The sequence below is a fragment of the Cryptomeria japonica genome, chromosome 1 (assembly GCF_030272615.1).
Source record: "Cryptomeria japonica chromosome 1, Sugi_1.0, whole genome shotgun sequence".
Lineage (NCBI taxonomy): Eukaryota > Viridiplantae > Streptophyta > Pinopsida > Cupressales > Cupressaceae > Cryptomeria > Cryptomeria japonica.
In genome coordinates, this window is record NC_081405.1 from 455169255 (window position 1) to 455189995 (window position 20741).

At 34.5% G+C, this 20741-nt stretch overlaps 1 protein-coding gene across 2 annotated transcripts in view; it reads right to left on the reverse strand.

Moving 5' to 3' along the window:
* Positions 1 to 20741, reverse strand: part of LOC131064445 (uncharacterized) — a 135072-nt gene that overhangs the window by 93303 nt on the left and 21028 nt on the right. For both annotated transcript variants that reach the window (XM_057998592.2, XM_057998586.2), the window contains exon 6: positions 18694 to 18802. In XM_057998592.2, the coding sequence (XP_057854575.2) occupies positions 18694 to 18802 (109 nt within the window). The remainder of the gene's footprint in view (positions 1 to 18693; positions 18803 to 20741) is intronic.

The window sequence follows — 20741 nt, forward strand, 5'->3', positions numbered from 1 at the left end:
ACCCTCCCTGGATCTGAAAAGTGTTAATGACCAAGAATACCAGAATCCATCCAACCTGACGTTGGGTAACCAAACTGAAAACTGAAACCATGATTTTGAGGAAAATCGGCAAACCTTTTTGCAGAAGAGTATCAACTCCAAAACTGACTGCAAGATACCACAGTTGCAGCTGTTCGCCCTGGCAAGTGCGACCCAAACTAATTGCAACAAAGCACGATTTTGAGGAAAAAAACTTCAGACCCTGAAATAGGAACCCTTGAAAAGAGAATTTACGATTTTGAGGAGAAAATCGAAAAACCAAGAAATTTGAGGTTACAAATCATCATTTTTGTGGAAAAAAACAGTAAACCCCAGATAACTAAAATCTTATGCAAATATCGCGGATTACAGATGAGATAATTTTTAAGGGAAAATTATAAACCTGCGAACAATTTTTGAGAAAAAAATCGTGAAAACCCTCCCATGATTTTTTGTGGAAAAAATCAGAAAACCGACAGACAATTTTTCAGGAAAAAATCGTGAAAACCTTCCCATGATTTTTTGTGGAAAAAAATCAGAAAACCGATAGACAAATTTTCAGGAAAAAATCGTAAAAACCCTGGGACCTGTAAGACGAGGTCTGGCCTAAATCAATCTGATAAAGGTAACGATATTCAGCTATTGTGAATATGCACTATTTCCAAGTGTTGTGGCAGCTATTGAACTTCTGTCTGTGTTCCAACATGATGTTGGTCAAAGATGCCATCACAGAAACTAAGGTTGAACGTGGTCAACCTAGTGAGGGCACAAAGAATGAGACGGAAGATTCTGATTAAAAATCAGAATAGAAGCAGCTGCACAAAAAATCTGAAACCCTGGAGGAGAATTCTGGCACGAATTCTAAGGTGCAAATTTCAAGGTTTGGGAGAAACCCAGAAATTAAAATTTTCTACTTAAAACCTGAAATTTTTCTTGAAAATAATCAGAAAAAATAATAATTTGCAAAGAATAAAAAAATATCCATGATTTTTTTTTTGTAAAAAAAACAGAAAAATATTGACGATTTTTTTCCAAAAAAACGCAAAAAAAATAGGGCATAAACCCTAGGTCGGATGTATAGCATAAACAGCGCCCACAGAATTAGAAGAAATTGCTGACTGTTTTTAAATTCCAAGGCAAATTCGCTAGCACAAAAAATCGAGGCACGGAAAACGAGGCAACAGAAAAATATGAGATCAACTCAAAAAAGCTCTCGAAAAACCCACCAAGAATCTAAAATCAGAATACAAATCCGACGGCCCAAAAATAGAGGCACGAAAAACGATGCACCCAGAAAAATCTGACGACGACCCAATTGAGGTCTCGAAAAACCCACCAAGAATCTACAAGCAAAATAAAATTTCAACTTAAACTGAAGGGTCAAAACCCTAGTCGAAAATTGCAGAAACCCTAGGAAAATTTTCAATCTGCAAAAAAAACTCCAAGTTCAAGGCCCGAAAATCTCCAGAACACTAAAAAAAACATGAACTGCTGCCCAACACAAAGAAATTCGCCCACGAACCAGAAACCCTCAAAAAGCCTTCTAAAAAGCAAAATCGTTTTTTTATAACAAAACAATAAAAAAAAAATCTGGAAAATATTCCAGAAAGAAGGGCATGAATTTTTATTAAAAAATTTGCCAAACTTTAAAGAATCCCATTGACCCGCTCTGATACCATGAAAAATAAATTGAATGAATGATTCAATAATCGGATAATGTATTCAGCAATATACAAGCGTATATAGAGAGATTACAAGACGACATTCTAAATTAAGAACAAGTCGTTTAAAGTGAACTACTAAAAAGCTAAAGGCTAAATAAAGCTTAAAAGCTAATTAATCTAAAAAGAAAAAGCTAAATGCTAAATAAAGCTTTAAAAGCTAATTAACTAAAAAGCTAAATGACCATTAAACAAGGAACTAAATATAGGTGACTAAAATATAATTAAATATTCTAATAGAAGACCCATACGGGGACGTCTAAAAAGATTAGGAAACTTCAGATGAAGTTTTTTTTGCGTCTATATACATCTCCTAGAAGCATCCCTTTTAAATTGAGAAACTTCTTATATAAATTTCTTATATATATAATATTAATTACATAGGGCCATCTCTAAGTGTTAATATGTGATTGACAAAAACTAAACAACTAAAACAGTGCACTGATAGAGTTATAATATTTTATTTTTTGCATAAACAATTACAAGTTTTTTTGTAGCAAAACAAAATTCTTATCAAATACTATAGACATCAAGAAACTTCAGTGAAGCTTTTTTGCATCTATATACATCTCCTAGAAGAATCCCTTGAAAATTGAGCAACTTCTTACATGGAATTCTCACATATATCATATTAATTGCATAGGGTTGTCTCTAAGTGCTAATGTGCGATTGACAAAAACTAAAAGAACTAAAAAAGTACACTTACAGACTTATAATTTTCTATTTTTTCATAAACAATTACAAGTTTTTATGTAGCATAAAAATTTCTTATCAAATTTGGGGGATGACCTCACAACACAGTGGTTAGCTGCGAGCCTCCTACATGGGAGGTCTTGGGTTCGAGTCTACTCGAGGCCCATGTGTCCCACACACAGGTAATGGAGAGATACGGTGATGCCTGAGCGTGGAAGATAGAACGACACAAGGAGATATAAGGGTGTTATTGCCCAACAAACATGAGGATTAGGCCCCTCAAAAATAAGGTCTCACAAGTTCATAGCTCCAGTCAAAAGCTAATACCGCTTCAGCTGTGATTGAACAAAAAAAAAAAAAAATCTTATCAAATTCTAAAGAAGAGTACAAAAAGGAGTAATATTAAGGCTTAAAGAGTGTAAATGTATGGAAGTTTTATTGATTGATTGAAAATATGGTCATCTAAAAGGAACACTGCCATTCTCATAAAATAATGGCATTCCCATCCCAGTCTTTGTCTACCATCTCTAGGAGGTTATGGTTTAAAATTTATTTCTTAACAGAATGACAAAGATTAATAAAAACAATATAATTTTTTTTATTTTGTTGATATCTATTTCAATACTTAAAATGTTAATTTTTTTTATTTTTAAGCATTTTTTATTTTACATTTATTTTTTTCTAAACTTAGAAAATATATAAATATTTTTTATTGATGTCACCTCCAACTAACTATCTCCAACTTTTTTTTAAATGGCACACTAGTAGCCATGTCTTTCTCACCTAGGCACACTTGTAGAGTGGAAGATCACAGAATTGGATGTTTATGGAAATTCTCAACTAGTCATCAATCAAGTGAATGACAAATACCTGACCAAGGATGAGAAGTTGATGTCATACAAGCATATGGTAGATGACTTTAAGAAGTATTTTGTCCTCATTCATTTTGAACAAATAGCAAGACTGGATAATAAAACAGCAGATGCCATGGCAACCATTGCCTCTCTTCTTGAAATACTAGAAAAGCAAGAACAATTGTCTACTCCTGCCTATGAAGATCCTGAATCTCGTATTATCTGCCATTTTATTGAACCCGATTCCCCTTTATAGGGCAACATCTATACCTACCTCAAAGACAATACCCTACCACCAGGCTTATCCAATAACCAAAAAACAACCTTCATTCGTTAAGTTGCCAGTTATACCATAATTGTCGGTACCCTATATCGACGAGGTCTTTATGGTACTCTCCTCAAGTGTCTAGAACATGATGAATATCAAACCGCCTTAAAGGAAGTTCATGAAGGCATCTATGGGACTCACTCTAGTGGTCCTACCTTGGCTAAGAAACTCATTCGTCTAGTGTATTATTGGTCGAGTATGGAAACAGATGCATATCACTTTGTTAGGAAATGCAAGAAGTGCCAGATCCACGGTAATCTTATACAAGCACCAGCTCAAGAGCTACAACCTTTAGCATCTCCTTGGCCTCTTTTGTCAATGGGGACCCGACCTTGTGGGCAAGATCCATCCGCTTTCTTCTAATGGTCACAAATTCATCATAACCGCCACTAAGTACTTTACAAAATGAATTGAAACTGTAACCCTAACTACTATCACAGACAAACAAATTGCCTCATTTATCCTGAACTATATCATTTGTCGCTATGGAATCCCCTTATCCATTATCACCAATAATGGAAGACCTTTTCAGAATCAAGATGTCAAAGAGCTCTGTGACAAATTCCACATCCAACACCGTTTTTCCACACCCTATTACCCTCAAGGAAACAGCCAAGTTGAGGCTTCAAATAAAACAATCTTGAAAATATTGAAAAAGACAATCAATGATGTCGGTCCTGATTGGCATGTTTAGTTAAACCCAGCCTTATGAGCCTATCGAACGAGTATTCGAACACCCATTGGTGCTACACCTTATGCCCTTGTTTATGGATCTAAAGCCATCTTGCCCATAGAGGTTGAGTTGCATTCTCTTCAAGTTTCCCTAAAAGGCTTGATACCAAATGAAGATTATCGTGTTTCCAGATTACAAGAACTTGAATTGTTGGATGAGCGACATCAAAAGGCCTTTAATCATTTTGAATTTGTAACAAAGCTCTTTGACATCCTAATTCTTAAAAGGTCTTCCATTATTGATGATAATGGATAAGGGGATTGCATAGCGACAAATGATATAGTTCAAGATAAATGAGGCAATTTGTTTGTCCATGACAGTAGTTAGGGGTACAACTTCAATCCATTTTGTAAAGTACTCAGTGGTGGTTATGATGAATTTATGACCATTAGAAGGAAGCGGATGGATCTTGCCCACAAGGTCGGGTCCCCATTGACAAAAGAGGCCAAGGAGATGCTAAAGGTTGTAGCTCTTGAGTTGGTGCATATAAAAGATTACCATGGATCTGGCACTTCTTGCATTTCCTAAAAAAGTGATATACATCTGTTTCCATACTCAACCAATAATACCCTAGACGAATGAGTTTCTTAGCCAAGGTAGGACCACTAGAGTGAGTCCCACAGATGCCTTCATGAACTTCCTTTAAGGCGGTTTGATATTCATCACGTTCCAAACACTTGAGGAGAGTACCATCAAGACCTCGTCGATATAGGGTATCGGCAATTATGGTATAACAGGCAGCTTAACGGATGAAGGTTCTTTTCTAGTTATTGGATAAGCTTGGTGGTAGGGTATTGTCTTTGAGGTAGGTATAGATGTTGCCATATAAAGGGGAATCGAGTCCAACTAAATGGCAGATAATATGAGATTCAAGATCTTCATTGGCAAAAGTAGAGAATCGCTCCACCACGAACTCATAATGTGCTTGTTATTCTGGTATTTCAAGAAGAGAGGCAATGGTTGCCATGGCATTTACTTCTTTATAACCCAGTCTTGGTATTTGTTCAAAATAAATGAGGACAAAATACTTCTTGAAGTCATCTAACATACGCTTGTATGGCATCAACTTCTCATCCTTGGTCTAGTATTCGTCATTCACTTGATTGATGACTAGTTGAGAATCTCCATAAACATTCAATTCTGTGATCTTCCACTCTACTACCATCTTGATTGCTATTATGAGTGCTTCATACTCAGCCATATTGTTAGTACAAGGAAATAATAGTCTGTAGGATTTGAGTATAGTATCTCCTTGTGGAATGACAAATAGAATGCCAGCTCCTAATCCATGTTGTGTATATTACCCATCAAAGTAGAGTTTCCATGTTTGATTTGTGATATTAAGAATTGCTTCATCTGGAAATTTTGAATGTAATGGATAATCATCAACTAATGGAAACTCTACTTTGATGTATCATTCTGAAAAGAAAGGTATCATGAGGGCCTGCTATACTATTTTGATGTTTACTCTATATACTTTGATAAAATTAAAAGCTCCCTGGCCCTCATATCTTCAACATTCATCTCCCATGTCATTTGGCATGTGTGCTGGCCTGTGTCACAGCATTCGCTAAATTTCGGCCATGGAATTCGAAATTCTGCATATCTCAAAACTTTACCAGAAATTTGGTAAAATTCATCGAATATTTGTAGCCGTAATCCATGGTGTGTTTCTCTTAAAATATATTTGAAGAAACAAAATGCTTTCTAAGGCTTCATTCCACACAGGTGTTAGTTATTTGGTCTTTTTAATCCAGCATCTGTTTGCAGGGCTCTGCAAAGAATTCGCCAGTGTTGTTCCGTTTGCAAGGCTTTGACACCAATGGTTCTTTCAGGCCTTTCGATAACCCTCCTTGCCTCCAATGAATTGTTTTTAATATGTTGTCAATATCATCTATTTTATTATATTTTTATACTTTTGTATATTATTCATTTATACCATGTTTTCACATATTGTTAATATTATTATATATGTAATATATTAATTTTATTTATATATAATCTAGTTATTATTTTATTAATATAAATATATATAAATTAACTATATATTTATAATGTAGAATATTTATTATATTAATATACGTTTAACATATAATATTTATTATTTTATGTTTTTATATATTTTCAATATTATTTCTTTACATAATGTTTCTAATATCTATATATTTTTATTATCATTTTATTTATAATATATTATTTTTATTTCTATATATATATTAATATTTTTTATTTTATTAATCAAAATATATGAATAAATTTAAAAATATAAAATGAATATAATATTATAAAATTACATATTTATATTATATTATTTACCAAAGATAAGACTATTTGATAATTTTGTGAATATATTACTTATATTTTTTAAAAGTCAAATTTATATAAGGCGAATTTAATGGCGAATTTTTTTGCAAAATTTTCCTCCTTGTTGAATTTCAACCGAATTTCTTTGTTGCTGAATTTGAACTCGAACTTGAACGTTCTGATCTGACATAGGTGTTGCCACTCATCAGATCCTCACCTACATTAATGAGTCTAGGTCCAAGGCATCCTTGGCAAATCAAGGCTGAGCTCAACTCATAAACTCAACTCTAGCACCTAGACTGTGGATTTTTACATTCTCATGAACCACAACATTGGACTAAGTGAGTCCACAAGGCTGCGCACAGATATTAAAACACATCGTATACAAACATAAAAGACCACTAATGACTTAAAAGCACAGACTGGTTCATTTTGACCCTATTTTGACTTGCCCATTTGGTTTCAAGTTTCAAACTATTCTCAATCTACTTGGTTTTCATTTATATAATCAGAGGTGCTCAAAATTTCTTATGGTTAATATGTACTGAGGAGCTGATGCAATGTCCCCTATCGGAAGCCTACATGTTTCCCAATAATTATTAAACATTATTATGTCTTAAATTAAGTTATTGAGATTATAACACATCTAATTCCTCCTAATACAATTAATACTAATTATTTTAAGGGTCTGCCCTCAATTCTTCCCTAACCTTGATGAAGGATGGTGGAATTACTGTGCTATGGCACTTGGAGACTGTCTACAAGTAGGCTCCCTCAAGGTTTCAGGAACACCTATTCATGCCCATCTCAAGACTCTCCCTCAAGGCTTCAGAAATATATGTCCTTACCCCATCATGGGACTTACCCATCTTGTGACAGAATTACTCCACCCCTCCCTACACAAACCCCTATCTCTGCCCAGGCATTAGCGGAAGATCAAAGGCTAGACTGTTCAATATATTGGTCTTTCATGTACTATGAATTTATATGAAATTAAGTATGGTAGTCATACATATTGCAGTTAATATTAATATTACTATCAAATTCTGCATGAGAGCATTATCAAGCTTCATATATTAAGCATACGTATTAAGCATGTAGTACCCCTCCTTGATCAGACTCTTTTTGTATGTTTTTGATCGACTTCAGTGGAACATTATTGTATATTAATTCAGATTTTATGCGATGTTATTTCATGCAGTATCTCAGTGCTTATGATTAATGTTATTTTATGGATCATTATCATGGACTGACACTCTTACCTTATATGTGCGATGTGTTATTATATGTTGCGTGTTTGCAAGTGTATTGGGATGCGAGGGGATGATTTCCCTTCACTCACTCCAGTGAGACAGGGAACGTCACGATTCTCCTTCATCGGTGTGCGTGCCGTCTCTCTCTCTCTCTCTCTCTCTCTCTCTCTCTCTCTCTCTCTCTCTCTCTCTCTCTCTCTCTCTATATATATATATATATTTGTCTATATGCACGTGTGGGTTCTTTAGTGCAGGACCCTAACAGGTTTGAGCGTGCCTTATATGTCCGATGGGAGTGGAGGAGATAGTTGTTGGACCCTAACTTGACCCGCAATTACACTCGTGTGAGTGTTGTCAATCGGTTGTCTTTCCCGTCTGGCCAGTATGCGAGTCATAGCGCTTTGGTTTGGTCTTTTGTGAGTCGTCATTTGATCATCCTTCGTTGTGCGTGTTTCCATTTATTTAAATGGCTATTCAATTGAGTAGATGATGCTATTTTTATGTTGGCGTAATTAGTTAATTAATATGCCCTTGAGATTATTGATTTAATTAAACTAATGAGTTGCTAGCATTAAATGGTTAAATTGGCTTATTTCATTGTGAATAGTTATATCATTATATTGTGAAAAGGAAATAAGTATTTGCCTTGCCATTTAAATGTTAAATGCTTATGTTGAAAGAAAGTATTATGGAAAATGGAAAATGGAAAATGGAAAATATAAATAAAAGCTTTTATTTTTACTTTTCCATTTGACTTTTGTATTTTATTTATTGGAAAAGAATTATTTTTGGATAAAGGTAAATCTGATTGTTTTTACTTTTTAAAATAATTTAATCTGATTAGTGGAGAAAACTTTTAACCTAGAAAATTTAGGTTGGAATTATTTTCCCATATATTCCTAGGAATTCACAGGAATGGGAGGGCAGAAAATTTGAAAGAGAAATTTGGAAAACCATTCTGAAAGAGGAGCTGGAATTTGATTTGGTTTGCAAGGACTGAGATTCTTCCATCATTTTGCTTGCTAGTTTGCTTCAAGGTTGGATAATCTCTTCTTGTTTGAAATTTAAATTTGAATATTTCAGTTGCTTCCTGTGTGTTGAAAAAATGCAAATCTCTTTGTAGATTCTTGTGGAATGATTGGAATGGAAGAAAGAGTGCCTGTTAATAAAGAAATGGTTCATTTTTTTATTTGTTGTATGTTTTTGTTCTTGAAAATCAACTTCTTGAATTACCTCTTCTTTTGGGAATAAAAAGAATTAGATTTAGATTGTTGTGTGCTTTCAAGTATCTAATTGCCCAAGATTTTGGGTGTATGTTGGCAAAATGGTTATTGCCTATTGCTAGATGCAAGGAATTCTTCATGTGTATGGAAGCAAGGAAATTTATCTTAACCCTTCTCCTACCTGTTGAATTCTTTTATTGTTGCCTAAATTGTCATTTACTGGGTTCTTGTGTGATTTTATTTCACTTTTTACCTTATTGGTAAATATCCCTTTGTATTATAGTATTTGGCACTGTGTGTGTGCCCGTGAAATGAACAGGGGAAGAACTGAGCTCCTGTTTTATCGATTTTATAGGCTATGAAAGTATGAATTTATTTTATTAAGTTGACCTTACCTTACCCCGTGGCGGGCTAGCCCCACCACGCAGGTCGGTAGCGTCTGCTACCAGCGGTAGCACCACTACCGGTCGGTAGGCCTGCTACTGGACAAGCAATACTACCGGCAAGTACCGCGGGTAGGCCTTGGACCCCCGCATGACCTTGTAACCTTCGCGGTACAACTTTTTATGTGCTGAGAATTTAATTTGTATAAAATGAAATATTTTTAAAGTTGGTTCTTAATGTTAAATAAAAATAGTAATTTTCAAAGTGATTTTTATCATGTGGTTTAATAAATTTATTTATGGAAATTAAGGCACGAATTAGTAATTCAAATTGGTAAATTTCAAAGTTACCCCGAGTTTCCGGGACGGGGACGACAGGGGACGCGTTTCCGGGATGGCAAATTTTTTGGCCAAATTTGGGAACGGCGGGGGACGGCAAAGGGGGCGGCTATATAAAATATAGGAAAAATTTAAAATATATAGGAAAATTTCAAAATTCTAAATGTTCATATGAAAACATGGATAAAGCATGCATACATACATAATATTCATATGAAAACAATAAAACATGGATATAGCATGTGTATGATACTATGAAAAGTTGAAAACATTTTAGAATGTAAATTTTGAACATACAACATTGTTAATACTCAATAGACAATATGTAATTATGCATTCATAAATCAGAATTTCAATTCATTCACATTGTCAATATGCATATCAATAGACTCAGAGGTTAAATTTTCCCTACTTCTATCAATCTAGTTTCCCCCCATATTTTTCAACGGGGGTTTGGGGGTAACGCCCCCAAGGTGGGGTCAAGGGGCGAGGCCAAAAAAACTTATTCTTTAATAAAGGCGTTGGGTGTTATTTTTCTATTGACTCGCCGAGTTTGGCGATTTTCTAATCTCTGTGTCAAAATGCCCAAAGGCTACACTGCTGCCATATAGTTTCATTGTCAAAATTATGAATTAAATTAATAAATTTGAAATTTAATTAATGTTATCTTTTAATTTTTTTAATTTTTTATAACAATTTGAATTAATAAGGGGCCTATATTAGAAAATTTAAATAAAAAATTGAAAATACAACGTTTTAAATTTTTTTAAAAACTTATTCTTTAATAAAGGCGTTGGGTGTTATTTTTCTATTGACTCGCCGAGTTTGGCGATTTTCTAATCTCTGTGTCAAAATGCCCAAAGGCTACACTGCTGCCATATAGTTTCATTGTCAAAATTATGAATTAAATTAATAAATTTGAAATTTAATTAATGTTATCTTTTAATTTTTTTAATTTTTTATAACAATTTGAATTAATAAGGGGCCTATATTAGAAAATTTAAATAAAAAATTGAAAATACAACTTTTTAAATTTTTTTAAAAACTTATTCTTTAATAAAGGCGTTGGGTGTTATTTTTCTATTGACTCGCCGAGTTTGGCGATTTTCTAATCTCTGTGTCAAAATGCCCAAAGGCTACACTGCTGCCATATAGTTTCATTGTCAAAATTATGAATTAAATTAATAAATTTGAAATTTAATTAATGTTATCTTTTAATTTTTTTAATTTTTTATAACAATTTGAATTAATAAGGGGCCTATATTAGAAAATTTAAATAAAAAATTGAAAATACAACTTTTTAAATTTTTTTAAAAACTTATTCTTTAATAAAGGCGTTGGGTGTTATTTTTCTATTGACTCGCCGAGTTTGGCGATTTTCTAATCTCTGTGTCAAAATGCCCAAAGGCTACACTGCTGCCATATAGTTTCATTGTCAAAATTATGAATTAAATTAATAAATTTAAAATTTAATTAATGTTATCTTTTAATTTTTTTAATTTTTAATAACAATTTGAATTAATAAGGGGCCTATATTAGAAAATTTAAATAAAAAATTGCAAATACAACTTTTAAAATTTTTTTAATATTTTTCAAGGGCCTTAGATATGGGGGACGTTTGGCCGTCCCCGAGACGGATTGGGGACGTCCCAGCCATCCCCAGCCGTCCCCGGGACGTACGGACGTCCCCCAGAGCTAGGGCAGGCGTCCCCCCGTTTCGGGGACGTCCCCTCAATATACAGGGCAATTTGGGGACGGGGGGAAACATCCCCTGGCCATCCCCAAGTCCCCAAAACGTCCCCGGGACGGGGACAGGGGTTTTCAGGTCGGGGACGCGTCCCTGGGTAACTCTCTGGTAAATTTGGGATATATTCTGGAAATGGATTAAAATGTCTATTAGGAATTCACGTTTTTTTCGGTTGAATATTTAATGTGGAATTTATTCTTGATGGAATATTGATTTGGAAATTGAATAGATGTGAATGTCGTAAAAGGGTGTTTTATTTAATTTTCAATCAATGAAAGATGCAAGTACTTATGATGCTGATTTTCTCAAAGATTGTCTAAGTGCTGACTTAGTGAAATTAGCTTTCCTTGCAAAGAGTTATAATTGAGTTACTTCTGGTCTGTGGTTCAGTCGTCCTGTGGTGGCGTATTTGGTACCCTTGACCAAGTGATATATGATGACTTCGTTGTCTTAACCATGTAGTGTCTTTGCCTTATGGTTATTTAACTTTCAATCAATGAAAAGGCAAGTGCTTCTAATGCTGATTTTCTCAAAGATTGTCTGAGTGCTGACTTAGTGAAATTAGCTTTCCTTGCAAAGAGTTATAATTGAGTTACTTCTGGTCTGTGGTTCAGTCGTCCTGTGGTGGCGTATTTGGCACCCTTGACCAAGTGATATATGATGACTTCGTTGTCTTAACCATGTAGTGTCTTTGCCTTATGGTTAACCAAGAGTCAGTATGTCCTTGTTTTGACCACTTGTTTTTGGATAGTGGTGTTATGGTTGTCTGCTTCGCCATAGGGTCCTCGCGGAGTGACCATGTTTTCTTAGTGTCCTTTGAGAGAGTGGCTTTCGAGTGGGGGTCGCGTCCAAAGTGGTTGGCAGGATAACCCATCGAAAGTCAGATAATAAGTGATAATCTAATTAATTGATTACGTTGGTAGTTCATAACATTAAATAAGATATTGTACCTCGCGCATAGGTGAGTGCTTGTACAGGGCTCATAATATAGTGAGAAGGCCTGGAATGGCAAACTGACCACCTTGTCTTCACGAAAGGCTGGTAGCGTCCGCATGAGACTTAGTTGGAGCCGGAGGTTCGGGAAAGGTTACCAAGATAAACCCGGGGTGGGAGTCGGGACCTATGGAGGCCGACCATGGTAACCATCATAAGCTATGCGATGACACTCTCTCTTTAGGTTCACTTGTGTATTGTGATGTTGAGTCACCTAGAATATTGTGGAGTCGTATTGTGCTATCATGGAGTCGTTTTGTTCTGTCGACCATGCCATGCTTTTGTTTGCTTGAGGGTCCTCTGCTATAACCTAGCAGAGTGGGGTGATTTCCAGTTTGGGATCACATGGTCGGGTGGTAGTGCCACTTCCCATCGGATGTTTTTGTTCATACCTTCATGCAAAGATTGGCTTCGCAGGTGTTCCTGTGGTTCGTGGCTCATGTTTGGAGATTATTGTTATTTGGAGACCTATGTGGTCAATTGTATCAATGAACTTTTGTAACCTTGTATTTGGTTAAGTTGTATCTTTATATGTATATTGAGAGCCATGTATTGGAAGAGCAATGTAATCCTAAGTTTGGGATGTTATTTATCAGCTTTCTTTATGATTGTGTAAATGCTTATTGAAGAGAAATTATATTGTATCCTTTCAATCTGTCAATGGTGTAATCTATTATTGCATATGGCTTAATATGTTCTATGAGTTTTGATGGATTATTAGATTAATCTTAATTGTGGAGTTTAACTTTTGAATTTCTTCTTCGTTGGTAACCCTTAAGGAATTCTGGTGTAAGTCTTCCGCTTGTGTTATTATCGTGCATGTTGTGTTTTATGCACTTAATATGTTTGTAATTTAAAAAAAAAAAAAAAATTGTTTCACCCTTGTTGTGGGTATTCATTTGGGGTTCCTGGCGAGGCATTACAAAGCACATCCCCATGCATACCACCAAGAACAAGGATGTCACTGCCTGTAACTTAAAACAGTTCTGATCTGCTTTTGATTCCTTTCCTTTATATCTCGCAATGTGAGGGAGAGGTGACACCTCTTCATCATGTATGCCCTTTGGCAAGAGACACCCCCTTTCACCATAGCACCCTTTGAAAGAGTGCAACTCTTCATGATTTCTGCCCTTTGAAAGTGACACAACCTTTCACAATCAGATCTGCACTTCTGATTCCCAAATTATCCCCCCTTCAAATGAATTTCTCTTCTCCCTTTTATATCTCATGTTTGAGGGAGTGACAACTTTTCGTCTTATGCCTTTTGACCATTCATTAAACTTAAATAAATTTTAGTTATGGTTATGTTTAATTTTATTCTTTTATATTTATAATTTTATTATTATTGTTTATTATTAAATCCTACTTTGAAAAAGGGACATTACAGCTAATAGGAAGCCTTGGAGTTAAGTTACAAAGTTCTAACATCCAACATAATGCACAAAATGCACAAAGTCAAGGCAAGTTGAAAATCTTTATTTTTGTCTCATTCATTCTTCTATACTTTTTATAATTCAACTTTAATTTTCAGATTTTCATTTTTAACATTGTTGAATTTAAATGCTAAAAAGAAAACAAACAAAAATACAAGTTAAAACCCTAGGATTTTTCTTTCCTTTCATTCTAAAATTATTTTCTTATTCAGTTTTTTTATTGTTAGAAGCTTTTTTTTTGTTTTTGTTAACATCATTGCTTGAATTTTTTTATCAAACCTTATGTTATTTTCTCTCCATGCAGTGGAGTTCTCATTTATAAGTATATCTATGGAAGCATGATAGGCTGAAAACAAAAAAAGGGTGAATGTTTCAGAAATGTGAAGCCTGAGGTTGTGAGGGAGGTGAGAGCACACTTGGAGACCTTCATAGCACACTTGGAACAGGGAGTCGATCAAGTTCTACTAGCCTTGGGCCTAGAGTTTGCAATTTAAGGATTTGAGTTGTGCCACACGGTACTCCTACTTCCTAACTATCGATGGAAAGCATGAGTTGGAACAAGGGCAACCACAAAAAAGCAAGGAATGCAACTAGTGAATTGGTCTTTTTCTATTATTAGTATTAATTCTGATGAAAGGGTGATTCAGAAGCAACTATAATCTCCATGCAGGGTGTGCATTCATAGTTCCCTATAGTTGGGAATTATAGTCGGTATATTAGTTGAAGGTGCCTAATTTATCATCCTTTGCTTCATCAGAATAATGGCAGTGCATGAGGGCCCTTCTATTCTACTTTCATAGTTTTGTTGAGGGTTTATATTTTTCAATTAATGTTTTGAATTCTGATTCTTTTGTAAGGTGATTTAGGTCTTCGTATTAGCAAAAAATTGTTAATATGAGCTCAGTGGTTCAAAGCCCCTTCTAATGTTAAACTTTGCGGCCCAGTTTTGATAGATAAGGTGGCTAATTTACAGTCCATTAAGGAGCAGCAAGCTAGCGGAATGAAGAAAGATTGCACTATCATGTCAGGGATAGACTAATAACAAAACTTGGATGCTGCTGAATTTTTGAGTTTCTTCTTTGGGTGGCAGAATCTTCTTTAAGTCAATTGATGCTTCTGGGGGAATAAAAATGTGCAGATTATTTGTGTAATGCTAAGATACTGGTTCTTGGCATTTTAGGCTGGGTCCGGGTCCTGGTTCTTGCCCGGTCCTGGTCCTCCTTGGGTTCTCCTTGGGTTCCACCCGGGTCCTGCCCAGGTGGATGGGTTCTTTGTGGGTCCTGCCACAGAGAACCCATCCACCTAGGCAGGACCCGAGTGGAACCCAGGCCCATGGGTTCCCAAAAACAGGGCCCACGGGTCATAAAAACACAAAAACCAATAAAAAAATACTTTTTTTAATATTTTTTTAACATGCAAACCCATGTCTCTCTGATCTTTACCAATATGCTTCACTGGTCTGCTCTAAATTCTGTTCTTATCCTCTACATAAGGCTGCTCATATATTCTCTTGTTCTATCGCACCAAGCTGTTCTAGACTACTGCAGATCTGCTTTTATTTATGTCCTAATTCTTTTCATCCTTCTATCCAAATGCTATTCTTATTCATCTCTGTCGTGCTCTAACTTAGGATCCTTTTTTCGTGGTTGAATGATGTTGTATTATATTATTCTCTGTAATATCTGATATGTTTATAACTGCTGTAATATATCATTGCAGCAGTCACATTGTATATTTCATTTTTGTATGGATTGTATCATTGTAAAAATCAATAATGGTAGTGATAGTTTATAAATTATATAATTATATTTTATAATTTTGATATTTGAACACACACATATATATCTGTGTGTGTGTGTGTGTATGGACAAACCCGTACCCGTACCCAAGAAAAAAAAATTTACCGAATCCGAACATGAATCTGAACCCGAACCGGTAACTGAGGTGTAATATTTTGAAAGAAGTTGTGCTGGAAGTGGGAGAGGAAAATGTAGCACAAAGTATTCACAATGTTGTTGCATGAAGATTACTAATGGGTAGATAACCAACATTTTTTGGACTCCTTGCTCAACACATTGCATTGATCTAATACACGAGGATATTGGAAAACAAGAGTGGGTCAGGCCATTTGTGGACAATCTCTTTAGAAAGAGAGTTCACAAATAATGAGTTGGTCCTACTTGATGTCACTTGTTTTGTAGCCTCATTCATTAACTTTCAATATTTGTTACAAGCAAAAGTTCATTTGATGCATATGACTTTTTTGCTTAGTGGAGCGAGCAAGTCTTCCAATACAAATACAACTGTTGGGATTCCTTGAAAGATTGGGTATTTGATCAGGCACATTTCAGACTCGTGCAAAGGAGATTGAAGATGTAATTCTTTAAGTTTTTTCCATTTTCTTTTTACAGTGTCCATAAATTTATTTTTTCATGGATTGCAGCATAATACTTACTTTTTTTAATTTTTAACTATTTGAATTTTGACTTTTTATAGGTGATTGAACAATTGGTTTCTCTTCTTCATATTGTCAATGGAACAAGGCACGTCTATAAGGGCATGGACATGGCAAAGAAGCATATTAGACAATATATGACCATGTAGAGGCCAAATGTGTGCCCATGATGAATATCACCAACCAGCACTAGATAAGACAACTTTATAGGCCACTCCATGCTTGTTCAGATTTTCTCAATCCAGCCTTCCAATTTCTTGATAGCTTCAATGCTGATGAGGAGGTTATGGGAAGCCCCTACACCATCTAAGAGCCTATGGAGCCAACTCCACAAATAAGGGCAAAATCATGTCCAAGATTGACATCTACAAACAAGCTCTAAGAGATCTCTTTTCTCAAGACATATGCAAGGTAGCAAGAACTACTACGTCAAATAAAACTTCCACTAATTAAACTTTGAATTTGAAATTTAAAGATTTTCCTTTTTTAAACAAATTTTGGATTTGTAGTATTAGTAAATCTAAACGTTTTAATGTTATCCTTACATATGCTTGGTGGGAGAATATTGACACTACATTGCCTAACCTTTAGAGAAGTGTCATCCAGGTTTTTAGCCAGCCATGTAGAACTTCAAGTTGTGAATGCAATTGGAGTATGTTTAAAAACATACACCTCGAAAGTGCAGTAGGTCGTCAATGCAAATGTTGAATGACCTTGTATAATGCATTATAACATATGCCTCCACCAAAAGAGAGTTTTAGCAACAAATGAAGAAATAGCCCCTATGGAGTTGGTATACGATTCTATATTTGATTGGATCACTAAGGATAGAATGACTGCACTTGCTTCTTTGACTAAGTTAAAGAGGTGCATGGTCCAGCAGCTTGGAGCTAATGTTGGGATGAATGACTTCTTTCAATCTTAGTTTGATTTTTTTATGTATTTTTTTGCTAGTACCATGAAGATGAATTTTGAAATCCATTGATTGTAATGTGTATAAAACAATTTTAGGAAACAATTTTTCTTTTGTATTAAAATCCAAGTAAAATGTTCATGTCATTTTTTATTTATTTTATTGTCTACACATGTATGGTAGATCTAACCAATTATTTCGTGTGTCTGAAGTTATTTTGATATGATATCCAATATAATCAGTTTTTAATTAAATTCGCTATTTTTTTATTATTTTTTTGGTTTTCCAAGTCTCCACCAAATCCAAGTCCAAGGCAAAAAAAAGGCTTGTCAGTTCTAAGTCGGGTCCACACCTCAACACTATGGTCATAACCCTTGGAAATGATTTACAAAGCTTCAACTAAAGCATCATATTACAAACACAGAAACAAAGTTTATCATTTTGATGTAGCAAGAATAAATGAATGTTTTATAAAACTTGAGTGTACCTAATGACACAACCTGAACAGGTTGTATGAATGAAAGCATGTGCAATCAATAGAGAAGACATTAGTTTGTCTTTAAGGAGGAGGATTGTATGCGTTTTTGAACAATATATAAGACTGTAAGAAAAACAAGACCCTTGTGGGCTTCCACAAGGAAGATTTCATTCACCAAATTAGTTTCCTACTTGGTAATGACCTTCAAAACTACCCTAAACTTTACAATCATTTAATGTAAGCATATATCCAATTATAGCATAAGAAGCATAAAAAATTAATCTTATTTTTGATCCTCCAGAAGGCTAGATTTGATTTTTTTAAGATGAACATGGAATATATAATTAAAAAAAACACAAAATTTTATCATCATCGACTGTCAATCCTATAAATGTATTTTTTATTTCAAAGATAACAAACAAATAGGGAGAGGGGAGCAAAATCACTTCGATACACCCAGTTTGTGTCCCACTTGGTAATGACCTCCACAACTACCCTAAACTTTACAATTATCTAATGTAAGCATATATCCAATTATAGCACAAGAAATATTAAAAAAAATTGATCCTCCAAAAGCCTAGATTTGAATTTTTCAAGATGAAAATTCAAGGTATAATTAGAAAAGAAATAAAATAAAATTTTAAAAGAATTATAGATCATCAACAATAAATCCTATAAAATATAATTTTTTTATGACAGAGATAACATACGAATAGTGAGAGGAGAGCAAAATCACTTTGATACAAAGAAAAATTGCACTAAACACAAAAAAAAAATTTTGAAAAGTGAAAATTACTCAAATAATAAAAAGGGAAAGAAAAAAACCTGAGAAAGTGAAAGGTCCAACCGAACATGATGAATTAGCTCTGCAAGCAGACTATACGCCAATGGCCTTAGAGTTTCAAAGCAAGCTCGTCCAGTCCCTACTAAAACCCTGAACAAAACATTGCAAGTACAGTACCATAACTAAAATGTCATGGAAAGAAGTTAACTGAGATAAATTATCTTCACAAGCCACAATATTTATAAAAATTAATGCAGGAGACATTTATCATTCACAAGCCAAGAATAATATTATTATAATAAATTATGCACCATAATTGTCAGGTTCCAAATGAATTTGCATCAAGAGTTTTAGTTTTGAACAAAAAATATATTCATTTTTAAAATAACAAAACAGCATTCAGTTGAGATTTATACGATGATTTTACTATAATTCGGCAGAAGGCAATAAATATATAGAGATCTACTTAAACCTTCACAAACTAAGAATATAAAATGGAAGACAAATGACTGCCCATCATCAGGACGACTCATGTGTTGACAAATCACCAAGCTGACCCTAAAAGTTGGAACAGAAAATAGGAAAATGTCTGAGGTTGGGGCTACATTCCAACCACAGGATGTGAGTTCCTTCCAAATGAGGAAAGCAAGGGGACATTTCCTACCATTCCCTGTGTGTTCCTAAAATGCATGACTAATCATAAAAGCAACACCTAATTCTAATATTTCCCTCCAAACATCAGATTATATGAGCAACAGTTACTATTGCTTTAAAGAGACCCCCACCAAAAATTTAAGTCGAGAAGGCTCAACCTTTTGTGTAAAATGAAGATTCACATTTCCAAAAACAGCAGTAGACTAGCAATAAAATTTACTTTCAGAAAACACAAACTAGTAGCACTCAAAATGCTATGACTACAAGACCAATCAATGAAGGTGTACCATTAAAAAATCTTGCCATTGACATTCCATGATGATCACTGGGATTACACATGCCAGATAAGCACCATATAAGATTGCATCCACTGATTTCCCATTGCATGCAATTAAACAGGTGCCATGGAAATCTTACAATAAGACACTTGAAAAGTTCCGTCACCAAATGCATTTTTTGCCTCTTCATATTTCAGTTTGGTTCATTTGGAAGCAAGTGTTCTGCTGCACTTTAACACTCTCAATCTTCCCTCTACCCTTTCTTCATTGAACGGCAAGCAAAAAAGCCCAAATTAACACTTCAAAAAAAATTAAAAGAAACATTCAACCCTCATCCCAATCATTTCTAATTTTCTATCCTATACATTCATCACATTTTAATGAACTCAACTTCAGAACAAAGAATGTGTATAAGTATTTTCATTTCTGTGTAAAGCTGGAAGAAGTTTTCTGTCTGCATCAGAAATATTTCTGTATGCTTAAGGAACACATTAAACATTTTGTGTCCAACTCAATCTCAAGTTTCAGGCTTTCTGTTTGAGGAGTGTGTTATTCAGAGCAAGGAATCTATTGATGTACCAGTGTGTTGCAATCCTAGACTACCAGTAACTCCACAAGACTATCATGAGGAACTTTCAAGCGATGTATCATTGTATATTTATTTTAAAAATTTTGCTACTAATTATCAGTAGATCAATCATCAATGTTTACATCAAATTTGTTTATAGCTAACTTTACCAGGTTACTTAAAAATTATTTATAACTATTTATAGCTAAATTTAGTAAGTTACTTTTTTTTTAAATTGCTACTAATAATCAGTAGATATAAGGAAACCCACTATCAGAAATATTCTACAGATGGATTACATGAGGTATTTATGCAGAGCCTAAAGAAAGTACCAAGATACATACCAAAGAATGAAGAATGTAGAATGGCAACAACACCCACAAAACCAAAGTAAAGAAGAGAATGAATACCAAACCAAACTCAAACACATACTTACCCTAGTAAGAAGCCTAGAAAGGGGGAGAAAATGGAGAAAAGTGGATATATTGTTTTAAAATGCTAAAAAGAAAAAGACAAAGTAGATAAACGTTCATCAAACAATACATGACCTACAGCATAAAGACACATAATATTAGTGCACATTTCAGAC